The 15,952-nt window shown below is 40.7% G+C and overlaps 1 protein-coding gene across 2 annotated transcripts in view; it reads right to left on the reverse strand.

Annotated features, from left to right (window-relative positions):
• Positions 1–12,993, reverse strand: part of NEDD9 (neural precursor cell expressed, developmentally down-regulated 9) — a 65,165-nt gene extending 52,172 nt beyond the window's left edge. The window contains exon 1 of one of the 2 annotated variants that reach the window (XM_034429136.3): positions 12,651–12,993. In XM_034429136.3, coding sequence (XP_034285027.2) covers positions 12,651–12,746 — 96 coding nt within the window. In that variant the 5' untranslated portion in view covers positions 12,747–12,993. The remainder of the gene's footprint in view (positions 1–12,650) is intronic. The other variant, XM_087890320.1, reaches the window with a different exon arrangement.
• Between the last annotated feature and the right edge of the window lie 2,959 nt (positions 12,994–15,952).

Consider the following 15,952-nt stretch of genomic DNA (forward strand, 5'->3'; position numbering starts at 1 on the left):
TGATCTACTTGGCTTCCCTTCAAATGTGTTCCACAACATCCATCATCCTAATCTATATGGCTCTTAATCAGGCTGGCAGGAGATAAATACAACCAGAGGGCCACAAGTTTGGAAGAAGGCTAATATCATATTTTTGTTATTTATGTCATGTTTAAAACATATTTCACATCTAGAGTAATCCTTTTAAAATAGCAAGTGATTTCCTTCCTTGCCATATCAAGGCACACAGTTATGACGGTGTGGCTGATGCCTCATCTTTTGCTGATCTCATTCACCATCCCTTATGTCTTGACAGTCAGAGGGTAGTAATCAGGAATGTCAAGCATAAACATTTGAGACAGTACATGCCATTCCTATGCCCTTTACAGAGTTACATGGTTCGGAGCTTTTATTCCCTTGGTTACAGAAAGTTTTTTTTTTAAAGCAGATTATTAGAAATACAGTCATTCTTCCCAGTGACACTGTTTTTGTTTGCCTTGGCAATGCAGACTTTGTATTTAAGGCAGTATGCAATCCAAATGGCAGGCATTACAAACCAATTTGTTTAAGTTCCTTTCTTTCCTACAAATTATCTAAAAATAGATAATCAAAACTCTGTTTCTACAGTGGTAAGAGAAACCATGTAGATTGCGAACTGGTCACTTGGGAGTTCTGTTTCTGATTCTTAATCACCCAATAAAGTTTCTCTACAGGAGGTTTCTGGTATTTTAAAGGCAATTGGCATGCAAAGTTTGTTTGAATATGATTGTGCTAGTACGCATAATCAACTGTGGTTGTATGCACATTTTCTTTTCTCCATTCCAGGCTGCCCAAAAATGGAGCCTAAATTAATGCATGCTTGCTTGGGCTCCAGAAGTTCAAACGGGCCCATGAAAATATATTTCAAGGAAATTTTTCAAGGAAAAGCAATTGAGAAAAGAAATTAAATGCCTGTTAGCCATAAGGCCATTATTTAGGGATGAAGGCACACAGGTCACGTACTGCAAAATCAGTCTCAGGCATCTCCACTGAAAAGCATTTCAGACTGCAGAACCAAGGAAAGCTCTACAGAGCAACAAACAGTAACAGTACCAGAGTTGGAAGGGACCTTAGAGGACATCTAGTCCAACCCCGTGCTCTTGCAGGAGACCTATACTATTTCTGATAGATAACTTTTCAGTCTCTTCTTAAAAGCCTCCAGTGTTGGGGCACCCACAATTTCCGAAAGCAATTTGTTCCACTGGTTAATTGTTCTCACGGTTAGGAATTTTCTCCTTAGTTCTAGATTGCTTCTCTCCTTGGTTAGTTTCCATCTGCTGTTTCTTGTCCTGCCTTCAGATGCAACAGAACAAAACAAAAAACAAAACAAGCAGCTGAAACTGGGCTAGATGGGCAGATTCCGTCTTCTAACAAGGTAAGTAGGAAAGCGAGGGGGGAACAGCTAAATTAGCGAATAAATCGCGCGGCACAACTGATCGTTGGAAATACCAGTTCAGACCAACCGGTAGCTTTTTTTTACTACCGGTTTGCATGAACCGGTGTGAACCAGCATTCACCACTGATGTGAACCAAGGGTGGGTTCTACTTACCTTTACTACCGGTTTCTAGCGGGGGCGCGAGCGCACTCTTCTGCGCATGCGCAGAAGCTTTTGTGCATGCGCAGAAGCGTTTTGATGACGTTGGGGTCGGTGGGTGGAGCCTCCCGCCGGTTTTACTACCATTTCTATAGAACTGGTGCGAACCGGGGGCAACCCACCACTGATGTGAACAAAGGATACAGTCATTCCAAGTTCCAGTCTTTTGAAACACAGCCCAGACAAAGGTCAAGAATGATCTGAGTTGTAGTCTCATAATATTTGAAGGGGCATGAATTCTCACTCACCCTATCTAATTAGAGGCCTCTGAACAATATGGGTTTTTAAAAAAAGTTTCTTACCCCTATTCTTTTTCCCTGCAATTTATGACACACTGACATCAGAATTTCAACAATGAGACTGTAAGATTAACAACAAAATCTACAAGCCCAAAGTCACCCAGTGACCTTCTGCCAGTGAAGGTGAACCAGAACCTGGTTCTTCTGGCTTCTAGTCCAACATCTTAATCATTAGTAAGCACTCACTATCTGGACTGATGTAAACAAAAATTGTTTAATCTAAGTTTAAATAATTTAGATTAAGCAACAACTTTAATCTAAGTTTAAACAACTTAATTAAACAGTTAAACAACTTGCCTTTTGCAATTCAGCATAGATAATACAGGACAAACTTCTCACATTCTCAATACCTGCAAGGCACCAAGACTGAGGAAGACTGTAACAATAATCCTGACCAGAAGATGTAAGGAAGAAAACAGGGCCCATAATCATAGTCTCAAATTTATAAATTTTAATAAAACTATTTATCTGAAATATTTTAATTATTAATTATTTTAATTAATCCTTCAGGAACAAAGGAAGGCCTTCTATCATACAAACAATTGCTATTTTTTCCTGTTTCGTTATAGAAATAACTGGTTGAATTTCCAGATTATTACATTTAATAGATTTGTCTTTTGTCTAAGACTGCTTAAATCACTTATTTCGTGACATAGTAGTATTATTACTATCACACAATGGGTGGGGAATCTTAATTTTTTCCCCCCGTTTCATAGTTTATAAACATTGCATATGAGATTTTGAAAGGAAAAATAGTAGGCAATATGTCCTATAAAGAATTTTAGCTGAACTAATAGGTCGACTAACTTATCATTTGTCCTTCCTTGACTTAGTGGGTTCACATGCCATATTAAGTTAGTTTTATTGGATTAATGTACTACGTGAATTGAATCACTATAGGATATAAACCATGGTTTGTGGATTAGCGTATTATGTGAACCCAGCCATTATAACAAATTTACCACACCTTGGTTTATGTGTGAAGATATCTTCAAATTACTAACTTGCAGCAGTCATGCAGCTACTGTAGTTATAAAATAGTACACTCTGATATCATTCACATGTCTATGTGATTATCCTCCTGGGCTTGGGAATACTTACTACTTTAGAATCCATAGTTTTGTATATAGTTACTGTTTTGACTACTGCAAGAATTATAAGACAACTCCATTATTCTTTCAGACAACACAAAAACTAGTACAGTTCAATAACCAGAATTTGCATCTATTAGTTACAGTAATAGAAAAATGTTCCAGTATAATTTCATACCTCTTATATTTCTATTTACTACAGAATATCTAAAAGCAAGATTATATGGAATTTTAAGTTAGTTTCCATAAATTAGTTTACGGGGAAAAAACCAGCAGAGCCTTACCAATTTCCTTGAGGCCAAAAAGGGACTGCTTTATTGTACTGTCCTTCTCTGGGAAATTTTCTTATGGTCTCTTGGTTGAAACTGAGAAGCAAATTTGGTCAGGGATGTGGAGGAACCCACCCAAAACTGGCCCTGAAAACATCTTGCTATTTGTATGTATTCATGTATGAGTAGTTACAGCACTAACTTCTCAACCCTAATTTCTTCTCCTTTGGCCAGAAACTTCTGGTAACTCCTCATCTAGTTGCAGCTCCCAGCATCTCCCAGAATATGGTGCTTACTGCAACTTCCCAAGTTACAATTTTCTGCCTTGGAAACGGACCCACAAATCACTCTCCTAAGGACAAATTACAGAGTAAGAAGGATTTAAGTACCAGAATCTATGCCAGTCAGATGTCAGTAGACAGAGAAGTAACAAAAGGCTTGAGAAAATGCTGATCTAAATCCTTTCTTGAGTTTCTGATAAAGCGGTCCCTAGTTCAACTTTTTTTGCAATTGGTAAAGGTAAGGGTAAAGCAGTGGTGGATTATTCCCGGTTCTGTCCTGTTCTTGAGAACTGGTAGTAAAATCGGCTGGAGGCTCCACCCACCCGCCCTGATGTCATATTTGGAGATCTGCGCATGCGCAGAAGCGTGTGCACTCCCATTGCGAACCGGTACTAAAGGTAAGTCGAACCCATCCCTAGGGTAAAGGTATCCCTGCGGGTTTTACTCCGTAAGTTATGAACAACTTACGGAGTTCACCTCCAGTTCTTAAGCTTAAGAACCAGCACTGTCTGGAGACATTTCCACGGTCATGTGGCCAGCATATCACACCACAGCACAGAGCATACGATGAAACACTGAATGCTGTTACCTTCCCACATGCTTATAAGTGGTACCTATTCATCTATTTGCATTTACATGCTTTCGAACTGCTAGGTTGGACATAGCTGCAATTTTTAAAATATTTATTTCAGCCCCAAAGGGGACCACAGCAGGTCATTGTTTGTTTGTTTGTTTTATTAGATTTATATACGATTCCCTGCAATGATATCACATGATATCATGTGATATCATTGCAGGGAAGAACAAAGGTTTTGGTGGTTTTAGATAACGGGGAGGGAAAATAGTTTTAATCTAATTCCGTTCATTTTCTACCCCAAGTATAATTACACTATAATTTCATATCATGATTTCTGAAGGCTGCAAAAAAAAAGGAATGTGGAGGGCCATAAGTGGCTTTTTTTCATAGGTTTCCCACTTCTGTAATATGGATTTACATTTTGTAAGAGAAGAACATTGTATGAAGGCAAAAGTATTATAGCCTTCTGAGATTGGACTAGTCTACCCAAGGACTCCTTGTTAAATACCCAACCAGCACTTGTTGGAAATCCAAGTACTGTTATCATCTGTATACTGTATTTCAAAACTGTTAGTGCAGTTATCTGAGATACATGTATGGCATTTCCCATTAATATATAATTAATGAATATTGATTGAAAAGAAAATTTTGAGGTGCAAGGATGATCCTAGCCAAGTTACTCAGCTTCAGAAAATCACTGCGGTGACGCAGGTAAATACAAATACAAATACATAATACATTTTGGAGGGTTGATTGGCTTGTTTTACAGAAAGTCTATAAGCAGTTCTTTAGCTTTAAGAAATTATAATAATTGCAAGGACTCATTTTTTAATATCTCTGGAGTCAACAGATGTATTCCAGAACAAATCACTTATGGACTTCAGATTAAGAACACTAACTGTGGCTAAACAATTTTTTAAAAAAGATTTCTTATGAAAAGTAAACATACTAGTCTGACAGAAAAAAGTTTTATGGCAGCTAAAAATCTTCCATTTTTTATTTGTCTTTCTTTTGTCTGGCCCAGTGTTTTTCAAACATTAAGATCTGTGGACTTCAACTCTCAAAAGTTCCCCAGCCAGCATGCTGGGAGTTAAAGTCCACACATCTTAAAGTTGCCAAGTTTGAAAAACACTGGATAGACTGTTCTGTCTAGAATTATATAACAATCTCCTTAACTAGAACTGTTGATTTTTGCTCAGTATAGAGAAGGCATATTATAGAACATGAAATATATTTTTTTCTGACTAAAATGGGTGAGTTCAAAGAAAGCTGGTATTAAATAGGTTTATTAATTTGAGTTTTGTGACAAGAGAAATACTTAGAAATACTAAGCCACAGTGCATTGTTTATAATCAGAATTTGTAATCGAATCAAAATATGCCACATTTAATTAAGTGACTGCTGGGTTTGCACATCGCACTAAGACATAATGTACTTTGCTATTTTAGCATGTTGTGTTTATCCAGCCAATTGCGGTTTATTCAATGCTGCATGATTTAACAAACCATGGCTCACAATGCATGAATAATGAAATCGTTCTGGGTTTTAATAGGGCCATGCACCTCAAATCAGATCTCCTATTTCTTTCCAATGACAGGTGTCCTGAACTGATGTGAAAGGACTCTGAAATTTCTAAACAATTAAAATACCGAACAATTAAAAAAATTAACAGTCACTTGTTTTGGAAAAACTCAAGCACCATTACAGCCTCAGTACAGACTTTACATATGTGAAAAATATAGCCACAAAGTGCAAACATTTATGTGTCTACTCAGCAGTTAGTCACTCTTAAGTAGATATGCCAATTTAACTTCAATCTCTTGTCTGAGCAAAAAGAATTTATTGAGCAAACTTGGTTGTCCAGCACGATTGGTTAGGATGAAATGATTTGATTCAGTTAGACTACTTTGGGATGCTATCCCAAAAGCAAATTACATAGAAACCAGTAAAGTATAGGGCTCCCAAGTAAACTTGATTGGAATCTTATATCACTTCAGTTAGGGTTTGCAAGCCTAAAAATAGAAAAACCAGTGTTGTTTCCTAATGACATGACAGACACATCTATGTACCTTTCTTAGCAACAACCTAGTCCAGACCAGGAAAGCAAAACTAAGAATATTAATCTTTATTATAAGGTTACAGTAGCAGAACTTGCAAGTCTCAAAGCACTTTCCCCTTCTTTCCTTTTACTTTCCAGAGAACTAAGCAGGATCCCTTCTGAGATACTTTCTCCACCCCAAACCTGCTTTGGATTCAGATTTCTCTTACCAGACTGTTGCAGTGTTTCTTCACGTTGGGAACCTGAAGATGTGTAGACGTCAATCAACTCTCAGAATTTTGGGAGTTGGAAGTCCACATATCTTCAAGCTCAAGGCTGAGATATACTGGACTGTTGTCTAAACCAGAGGTCTCCAACCTTGGCAACTTTAAGACTTGTGGACTTCAACTCCCAGAATTCCTCAGCAAGCTGGCTGAGGAATTCTGGGAGTTGAAGTCCACAAGTCTTAAAGTTGCCAAGGTTGGAGACCCCTGGTCCAAACTGTTGGCTCTTCTTCCAATATCCCAAGTTATTGTCACAACTCATTACATCTAGTTTATGATCCTCAAATTTCCTGGTGACCTTCCATCCAAGTTTTAGACAGTCTGATGCTGCTTAACTTTTCTAAATCAAGTCAGATTGGCTTTATGTCATAATTCTAAGAACTGCAATTTTTAGAATACTATATTGCTTATCTTGAAGTTGTTGAATTCAGCACAAAATTGTCCGACTAATCCAAGCATATAAACTAGTCAACATCATACATGTTACCCATTTATTAAGATATATGAAAATATAGTTGTCATTAATTATAGTAATGACAGTTGTTTACAAAAATGATTTCCACTGTATCAGAGCAAAACATTGCCTGTAATCAGAATTTAGAAGAATTAGATACCTGCAGTTGCTTAGGAGAATGGAAGCAAGCCAAAATTAGGCCATGTTGCACTAGATAGATTGTTTTCATACTATATACTGGATATAGTCCAGTAATTCGAGAAGCTTGTTGAAGCTGGCCTTTCAGTAGGATTGATGGACCAGTCCTTCTCAGGCCACTCTTTCTAAAGAGTACATTCAGCAAAGTATAACATGAAGAAAGGGCAATTTTCCCTTTGTCCCATTTCTTACATATGAAGAGACTTACTGTAACCTATGCCAACAAACTAAGACATATACTTATGCTTTGCGATATTCCTTTCAGAGCTAAAATATGGTAGGAGCTTAACAGAATTTCCATTTGAAAAGGACCCCGAAGCACAATTTTAAGCCAGACTATGCTAGGGTTGGGAGGCTCCAGAATTCAGCTAGCAAACAGGGATTTTGGATGAATGGCACCCATTTCCATTTGAGGTTTTTAACACTGCAAAGAACAGCGTGAAGGTAAAACCTGTTCCTCCTCTCCCCCACGTCTGCCTTCCCACCATTTTACATCTTTTGGCCTGCTGAATAATTAGAGAAAAGGGCATGCTGTAGTTTTCTTCCATGATCTTCTGGAAAGCCAACTTTTGGGAATTCCTAGTCTTTCTCACCTTGTTATATAGATAGGAAAGATGCAGTTCATAGGCCTCACATGATGACCCTTTTTAGGATGAGGCTGGGTGGTCACTGGTGGTCATATTAGTCACAAATTGCTGATGATTAAGCCATGCAATGTCCACTTAGTTTCACTATGAAAAAAAAGTCGAGTGCCTCTCAAATAACCCTCGAAGAGAAAAGCAAAAGGACAGAGAATCGGCCTTGCTCATTTGTGTAACATTACAACATCACTACCCAGTTCCTGTAGCCTCTAACCATCCAATTTGAAAAGCAAAAAAATAAAAAAATAAGAAAAAAATTAGGGGTCAGCAACAAAAATAATTCCTCTCTCATTTGGGACATGGGTCAACAGCATGTCTGAGTAAATGAGCAGTCTGTCCTCTCCAAGTCACAGTAACAATTCCTCTGCCTTCCTTCTGCTTCTTCCGGATGCTTGTGATTGAATCAGCTCCTGTTTGGAGAACACCTTGGGCTATGACAGGGTTTCCCACTGCTCTAAACAGAACTGGGTGGCTCAATTTAACTACTTTTCAACTCTTCATCTAGGTCTCAGAGTATGATTGGAGATTACAAGGATTGTGAGAAACAGACACAGCACTTTATACACTATCAAACCACAGACCTACAACGGGCCTTACAGTGGTATTAAGGCCCTAGTAGACACACCAACCCTAAAGACACCAATTGTTGGCCCTGGTGCTATGGTTAATTGAAGTCAAATTGCAGGTAGGCAGGGGGGGTCTTATGAGTTCGGCTGCTTGAAGTTCCTCTCAAGAAATGGGAAGAGGCACTTTTAGTAAAATTACAGAAAAAGAGCTAATTACATTACTCCTAACCAGGTTTTTGCAACCCATGGTGTTGCAAATGTGTTGGCCCACAGCTTCAACATGCACCAATGGCATGATAGCAGTAATAATCCAGTACCTCTGAATGATACCAGACTAGGAAAATTGCACTAGTTTCATGGATGTTTCCTATTGGCCTTCAAGGATCTTTCTGTCAATTTTCTGGTAATCGTGCAATAACTGCAATAGCTGTGCAGTTATTATAATTTTTAAGTGTCTGCACTTAACGTGCAGTTTGCAGGTGCCTGGTAAATTCTGATAAACCACAAATAGATTACTTTTAGGTACTATATTTATCTTTACGCATGACTCTATATGCTACTAAAACCTTTGTGTCCATTTGAATATTGCATCACAGTGCAACAAAGGGCAACAATTTTTGAATCAACCTGTCACAAATGGGTTAATTTACAAAATGCATCCAAAATCTGAGACCCATGACTCCTGTGGGATTAAAATTTGGCAAAGTTTTGGCCACTTCTGTGCTGCCATGGTCAGCTGAAGTTACATCATTGTCATTTCCAACACTCCCTGCCAGCTTTCTAGAAGAAAAGTCAATGGGGAAGCTGGCAGGAAGTTAGAAGTCACTCCCATTCCCATTGTTAGCTGGCTTAAAGTTGCCAAGTTTGAGAAAGGCTGTCCTAGATTCTACTCAGGTAAATTTTACAGAGTTCTACTCTAGCAGCAATCAAACCACAGTTTCCCTATTTGTAAATGTATATATTGAGGTAGGATTTCTGAGCAAGCATGCACAAATTTAAAATAATAAAATAAGTAGTTTGGAAAGACAATAAATTATTCTGATTGGAATGAAGAGATTTCTAGTAAATTTGAAATTCCAGTGAATGAAATTGTAGACTCTTTATTAAAAGGAGGACAAATCCCATTTACGCAAGGAATTTAGTGTAGGGAAATCATAACGATCATCCCTTGCTCTCTTGCCTGAGTCCAGATGTCCTGGATTACAATTCCCAACATCTACTACCAAGGCCTGAAATGCCAAAAAGTATAGTCCATCATATCTAGAATCATCAGATCAAGGAAGCTAGCACTTTGCCCCACTGTCCATTAAAGCATATCTACTTAAAGTAAACAAGCAATTATTCTGCAATTATACAGTACTGCTTATCAAAACATGGTATTTCACTGGGGAAAAACATCTTTTCACATCGTCTACATATACTTGCACAAGACAATGTGAAATTCTACCTCCTCTCAAATCAACAACTGATTGTTATGTCATAAAAACTATTTTCTAAGTACCAGGAAACAAAATCCTGATTTATGATTTCAGAAAAGCCAAAAAAATACTTGTCTTGCTTAGAGTCAGAGCTTGAACGGCTCCCAATGCAATCTTTTTATCATTTTTGCTTTGCTGTTGTTGTTAGTTGCGAAGTTGTGTCCAACCCATCACAACCCCATGGACAACATTCCTCCAGGCCTTTCTGTCCTCTACCATCCCCTGGAGTCCATTTAAGCTCACGCCTACTGCTTCAGTGACTCTATCCAGCCACCTCATTCTCTGTCATCCCATTCTTCTTTTGCCCTCAATCATTCCCAGCATTAGGCTCTTCTCCAGTGAGTCCTTCCTTCTCATTAGGTGGTCAAAGTATTTGAGTTTCATCTTCAGGATCTGGCCTTCTAAAGAGTAGTCAGGGTTGATCTCTTCTACGACTGACCGGTTTGATCACCTTATAGTCCAAGGGACTCACAGGAGTCTTCTCCAGTACCATAGTTCAAACGCCTCAATTCTTTGGCACTCAGCCTTTCTTATGGTCCAACTTTCACTGCCATACATTGCAACTGGGAAAACCATAGCCTTGACTATACACACTTTTGTTGGCAGGGTGAGGTCTCTGCTTTTTAGTATGCTGTCTAGATTTGCCATAGCTTTCCTTAACAGGAGCACACGTCTTTTAATTTCTTGGCTGTAGTCCCCATCTGCGATGATCTTGGAGCCCAAGAAAATAAACTACCTCCATTTCTTCCCCATCTTTTTGCCAGGAATTGAGAGGGCCAGATGCCATGATCTTAGTTTTCATAATGTTGAGTTTCAAGCCAACTTTTGCACTCTCCTCCTTCACCTGCATCAAGAGGTTCTTTAGTTCCTCTTCACTTTCTGCCATTACAGTGGTATCATCTGCATATCTGAGGTTGTCATTTTTGCTTAGGCAACATTAATACAGGTAGCCCTTGACTTATGACCACAAATGAGCCCCACATTTTTTTTGTTAAGTGAGTTTTGCCCCATTTTATGACCTTCCTTGCCACAGTTGTTAAGTGAACCACTGCAGTTGATAAGTTAGTTAAATTAACTAATTGGTTGTTAAATTAATCTCGTTTCCCCATTGACTTTGATTGTCAGAAGGTTGCAAAAGGCAATCATGTGACCTTGGGATACAGCAAGGGTCGTAAGTATGAACCCGTTGCCAAGCATCTAAAGTTTGATCACATGTTCATGGGGATGCTTCAAATCATCACTGTGAAAAATGGACATGAGTCACTTTTTTCAATGCTGTGGTAACTTTGAATGGTCACTAAATGAACTGTTGTGAGTTAAGGACTTCCTGTAGATCCACAAGTAAGCAGAAGATGTTTATAAGTAACTGAATGCAATCAGAACTGCTTCTCTTTTAGCTGCCCATTCAAGACTGATTTACATGGTTTTATGAGGGATTTGTCATATTTTCACCTTGCGTCTTAGTCAGAAAAGTTAAACATTTGCTATGCATATGACAAAACTGAGCTAACAGACTTATTTGTAAGTAATAAACTTGGCAGCATGACGTGTATCAAATTCCTTAGTTCAACAGGATTTAGGCTTAGATAAAGGGCATTGCGTGGGTCTTATTTGATACAATGTGCTTGACTCAGAACCATGTGAGATTTTATTCTTAAAAAGAACTTTGCTCCAGGGAAGCAAAAATGATGCCAATGCCCGGCATATGTTGGTATCTCGGCAGCAAAAAAGTTCCCACATTGGAAGCATCCCTCCTCAAAGTTTAGAGCAGCCTTTAGAGCAGCCTGGCACCCTCCGGATGCGGGCAACTACCATTTAGTATAGAGAAAAGGACTAGGGGTGACATGGTAGCAGTATTCCAGTATTTGAGGGACTGCTACAAAGATGATAGGGGTCAACTTATTTTCCGGAGGGCAGGACAAGAAACAATGGATGGAAATTAATCAAGGAGAGAAGCAACCTGGAACCAAGGAGAAACTTCCTAACAGTGAGAAAAATTAACCAGTAGAACAGCTTTTGCCTTCAGAACAGTGGTGAAATGCAATTTTTTTTACTACCTGTTCTGTCGGCATGACTTGGGCATGGTGTGGCTTGGTGGGCATGGCAGGGGAAGGATACTGCAAAATCCCCATTCCCTCCCCACTCCAGGGGGGAAGGATACTGCAAAATCTCCATTCCCACCCCACTCCAGGGGGAAGGATATTGCAAAATCTCCATTCCCACCCCACTCTGGGGCCAGCCAGAGGTGGTATTTGCCGGTTCTCCGAACTGTTCAAAATTTCCGCTACCGGTTCTCCAGAACCTGTCAGAACCTGCTGGATTTCACCCCTGCTTCAGAAGCTGTGGGAGCTTCATCGCTGGAGATTTTTAAGACTGGGCAGCCACTTGTGTGAAATGGTACAGGGTCTCCTGCTTGAGCAGAGGGCTGGACTAGAAGACCTTCCAAGGTCCCTATTCCGAAGCTCTATTCCGAATCGGACTGAAATCCCGCGGAGAGCTGAGAGCATCTGCAAGGACGCCAGGTCTTGGATTCTCCGCTTAAAAAGGCGGGAATAAAGTCGATCTGAAAGGTGTCACGGCAGGAAGGTAGCAAGCTCCCGCTTTCACACTAACTACACCCACACACACCTCCAGTTTAAATTCTCCCGGGACCCTTCCTTTGACAGACCCGGTTTGCACACCGAAGCTGCTTGGGCACCATCCGGGGGCCGTTCGCTCCGTCCTTTCCTTCCGAGATGCATCCGAAAGCGACTCCTTCTTTTTGCAACGAGCAGCTGGAAAAGTTGCTCACCCGCCCGAGCGTCCACTCAGCCCCCCGCACCCCCTGTCCCACCCACCCACCCCGGCGATCTCTTCCTTACCTTGTACTTCATGGTCGCGGGCGGGCGCGCGGGGTGTGTGCGTGTGTGCGTGTCGGTCTCTGCTCGGCGAAATCCGGTCCGATTTACAGCCAGCATCTGGCGCGAGCCGAGCGCTCCATTTCCCCGCCGCCTTCAAGCGCAATGTAAATAAGAGCCGCCGAAAGGATGCGCCGCTCTCCGCTTTGCCAAAGGGGCGCCTCGCACGCAAAAGGCCGCCGCTCCGCTTTCCCAGCCCAGTTCTGAGCTCATTGTTTTGCTCCGCAGCGGGCAAAACGCTCGGCTCGTTTGCATACCGGGCCGTGATTGGCGAGAAAGGCAGCCGAGCGGAGGAGGACTGACGGGTGGGGGGTGGGTGGGAGGTGGCCACGAAGCGGACGTCGCCCCGCCCTCCTGCTCTCTCTCTCTCTCTCTCTCTCTCTCTCTCCAATCAGGGACGCCGCTTTTAGGGTTTGAGTGCGACAGTCGTCCGAAGTTTTGCTCCGAAGTTGATCGCCTGGGGGTGGGGGGGATATAATATATATATATATAACGTTTTCAATATCCTGGACCTGAGATCTGTTACTTAAACCAGGGCTGTCTAACCTTGGCAACTTGAAGCCTGGAGGACTTCAACTCCCAGAATTCCCCAGCCAGCAAAGCTGGCTGGGGAATTCTGGGAGTTGAAGTCCTCCAGGCTTCAAGTTGCCAAGGTTAGGCAGCCCTGACTTAAACAACTTCCTCCACCAGAGTTTCTCTCAGTGTTGCAGCGTTATAAGCCGCAATTTCCTTAGGTGACACAGTCCCAGCGAACGACGAAGGGCCGTTTGAGAAGAAAAGAGATCTTTCTTGGTTGGCTTGGTGGTGGTTGGCTCATTCAGTGCTCTCTCCCGCTCTTCTGCACAGGCTTTGTCCTTCGGGCTGCTACAGCAAACGACCGAAGGAGGAAAAATACAAGCCCTCACAAGAAGCCTCCGAAACCTGATTTAAGAGCGCGGCCCAAAGCGTCAAAAGGAAATTCTCCTTTTCAAAGCGAAACTCTTTGACAGGAAACCGCTGACTTCGACTCTTGGGCCCTCGTTTGTCAAACGGAACCCGAGGTCCAAACAGACCTTCGTTGTTTCTCAGCCTCTTTAAAATTTAAAGATGTGTGGCGACTTTAAAATGTGTGGACTTCAAAACTCCCAGAATTGCCCACACTGAAATAACTGATCAGAAATCACAGGTGGCTGAAGCAATGGCCTGACACTTGATACCTGGACAAAATTAACCCCAGGTTAGTGTGTTGTGGAACAGCTAAGACATAAGAGATTAGTTAAAAAGTGGCTGGGACAGACCACATTAGCTTTTCTATAGACAAAAGTCTGGTCTTGTAGGAACCACCAAATCACACCTATGGTTTTGTTCTCCGTTCTCTCACAACCCCCGGGGTACCTCCGCCCACAAGGGGAATTTACTTTAATCAGACTTTCACAATTGCAGGTACGTTAGGATTGCAACTCCAAGCTAAAGATGGAAAGTTGTGAAAGGCTTGAGTTAGTGGATTATGGATCACTTTTCACAGGGACTTTTGTGTGGCTCGAGCTCTATACGTTCTCATAATGTGCACCAAACGCAGGAACCGAATCATTTACTTGGTCATTTATTCTTCCACTGTGAGATGATAGCAAATCTAGCCTTATCGCTTTGACAGCCCGGTTTTGAGCAGGCTCTTCTATTAAGAATATAAGAACAACTCTGCTGAATCAGATGAAGGCCCTTTTTCATCCAAGATTTGTTTCCCAACAAGAAGTCTGTGCTACAATTTTGAGAATTGAAAAACTGTTTCCCCTTGTTCAGTTTCTCATGGTATGCATCACATTATTTATTTATTTTATTTTTATTTTTATTATATTTCTATACCGCCCTTCTCCTGCGGGACTCAGGGCGGTGTAAAGCCAGGATAAAACAGAGCATATAAAATTTTAAAAACATTTTAAAAAACAATTAAATAAATTTTGGCCTGAATTTAAAACAACCCAATTAAAACCGAAATTCGATTAAAAAACTGAGAGGATGGGATCAAGCCAGCCCAGCTAGATGGAACAAGTGCGTCTTCAGGGCCCGACGAAAAGTCCGGAGGTCTGATATCATGCGTATCTTGAATTTATGCAATTCAGTTATATTCCCTCTCGGCCTCTGTTTTTGTTTTTGTTTTTGGAGACTCAAATTGCTATCCTCTCTTCTTGTTGGAAAAGTATTCAAACCTCCCAATCATCTTGGTTGATCTGTACTTTTCCCAATTCTATTTTTTTTTTCAAATGAGGCCCTCTAGAATTGTCCATAGTATGCCAGGTGCCAGCATACCATGGACTTGTAAAGGGTCACTCTAGTGATGGCAATTTTATTTTCAATCTTTTCCTAATCGTCCCTAACATGAACTTTTTTCACAGCTGCCATATGTTAACTTCACTTTTCATGGTTACAGACAGTTCAGAGCCCAACAGTAGGTAATGGCAAGAAGCAGAGCTGTTCATGGGGACTGGAGAAATAATAATTTAAAAAACCCTGAGCTGGCAACCTAATATGGCTCATATATGAAATCTCACACAGAGCTAACGAAGCTTCTTGGATGAGAAGTGAAACATCTTCAAAGAAAAACAAGAAAGTCCAGTTGCCTCTTGAAAAAAGCATCTTTGGGTCTCACACATATAATTACATGGTTGCAGCCATTAAGTTAAGCCATTTTTGAACAACGCTGCCCAGAATAGAGCTGATGGGACACAAAGGTGCTTTTTCCTTACTTGTTTTTTTTTTCTTTTGAAAACATTTCTCTCCTTATCCAAGAAGCTTCTTCAATTCTAACAGATTGGTGGGGTAGTCCAAAATCCTCATGACCTGGATGATTGAGAATCTCCATAGACATTTAGCCCTGATGGGAATTCACATGTCACCACACCTTCCTTTTCTTGTTTTTCTACATTGATGGTCAATGAAGATAATGGCGGCTCAGTTTCATGCTGTTTTTTGACGGCATGGGGAAAGAAAATGGGAGTGATGACAGGAACAAGCTTTTGATAATGTTGGAAGGAGTATTGGCACAGCAGATGCAGAGCAGTCAGAATATGCTTTCACTGAAACTTCCTTTATTTCTCACCATAACCCTTAGGAATTCAGGGAGCCAATCAGTCCCTTTTGAATTTGGGAATAGTACAGTGTTTTTGTTTGCTTCTGTAGCCTGTGTAGCCTGTGTAGGATAGTAATATCTCAGTATCTGTAGAACAGCATTTTAGTTCTTCATAGGAATTTAGCAAGTAAGGAAGTGGGCTTTGAATATCTAATTGCAT

Source organism: Pantherophis guttatus, chromosome 3 (assembly GCF_059756535.1).
Source record: "Pantherophis guttatus breed Tessera chromosome 3, ASM5975653v1, whole genome shotgun sequence".
Lineage (NCBI taxonomy): Eukaryota > Metazoa > Chordata > Lepidosauria > Squamata > Colubridae > Pantherophis > Pantherophis guttatus.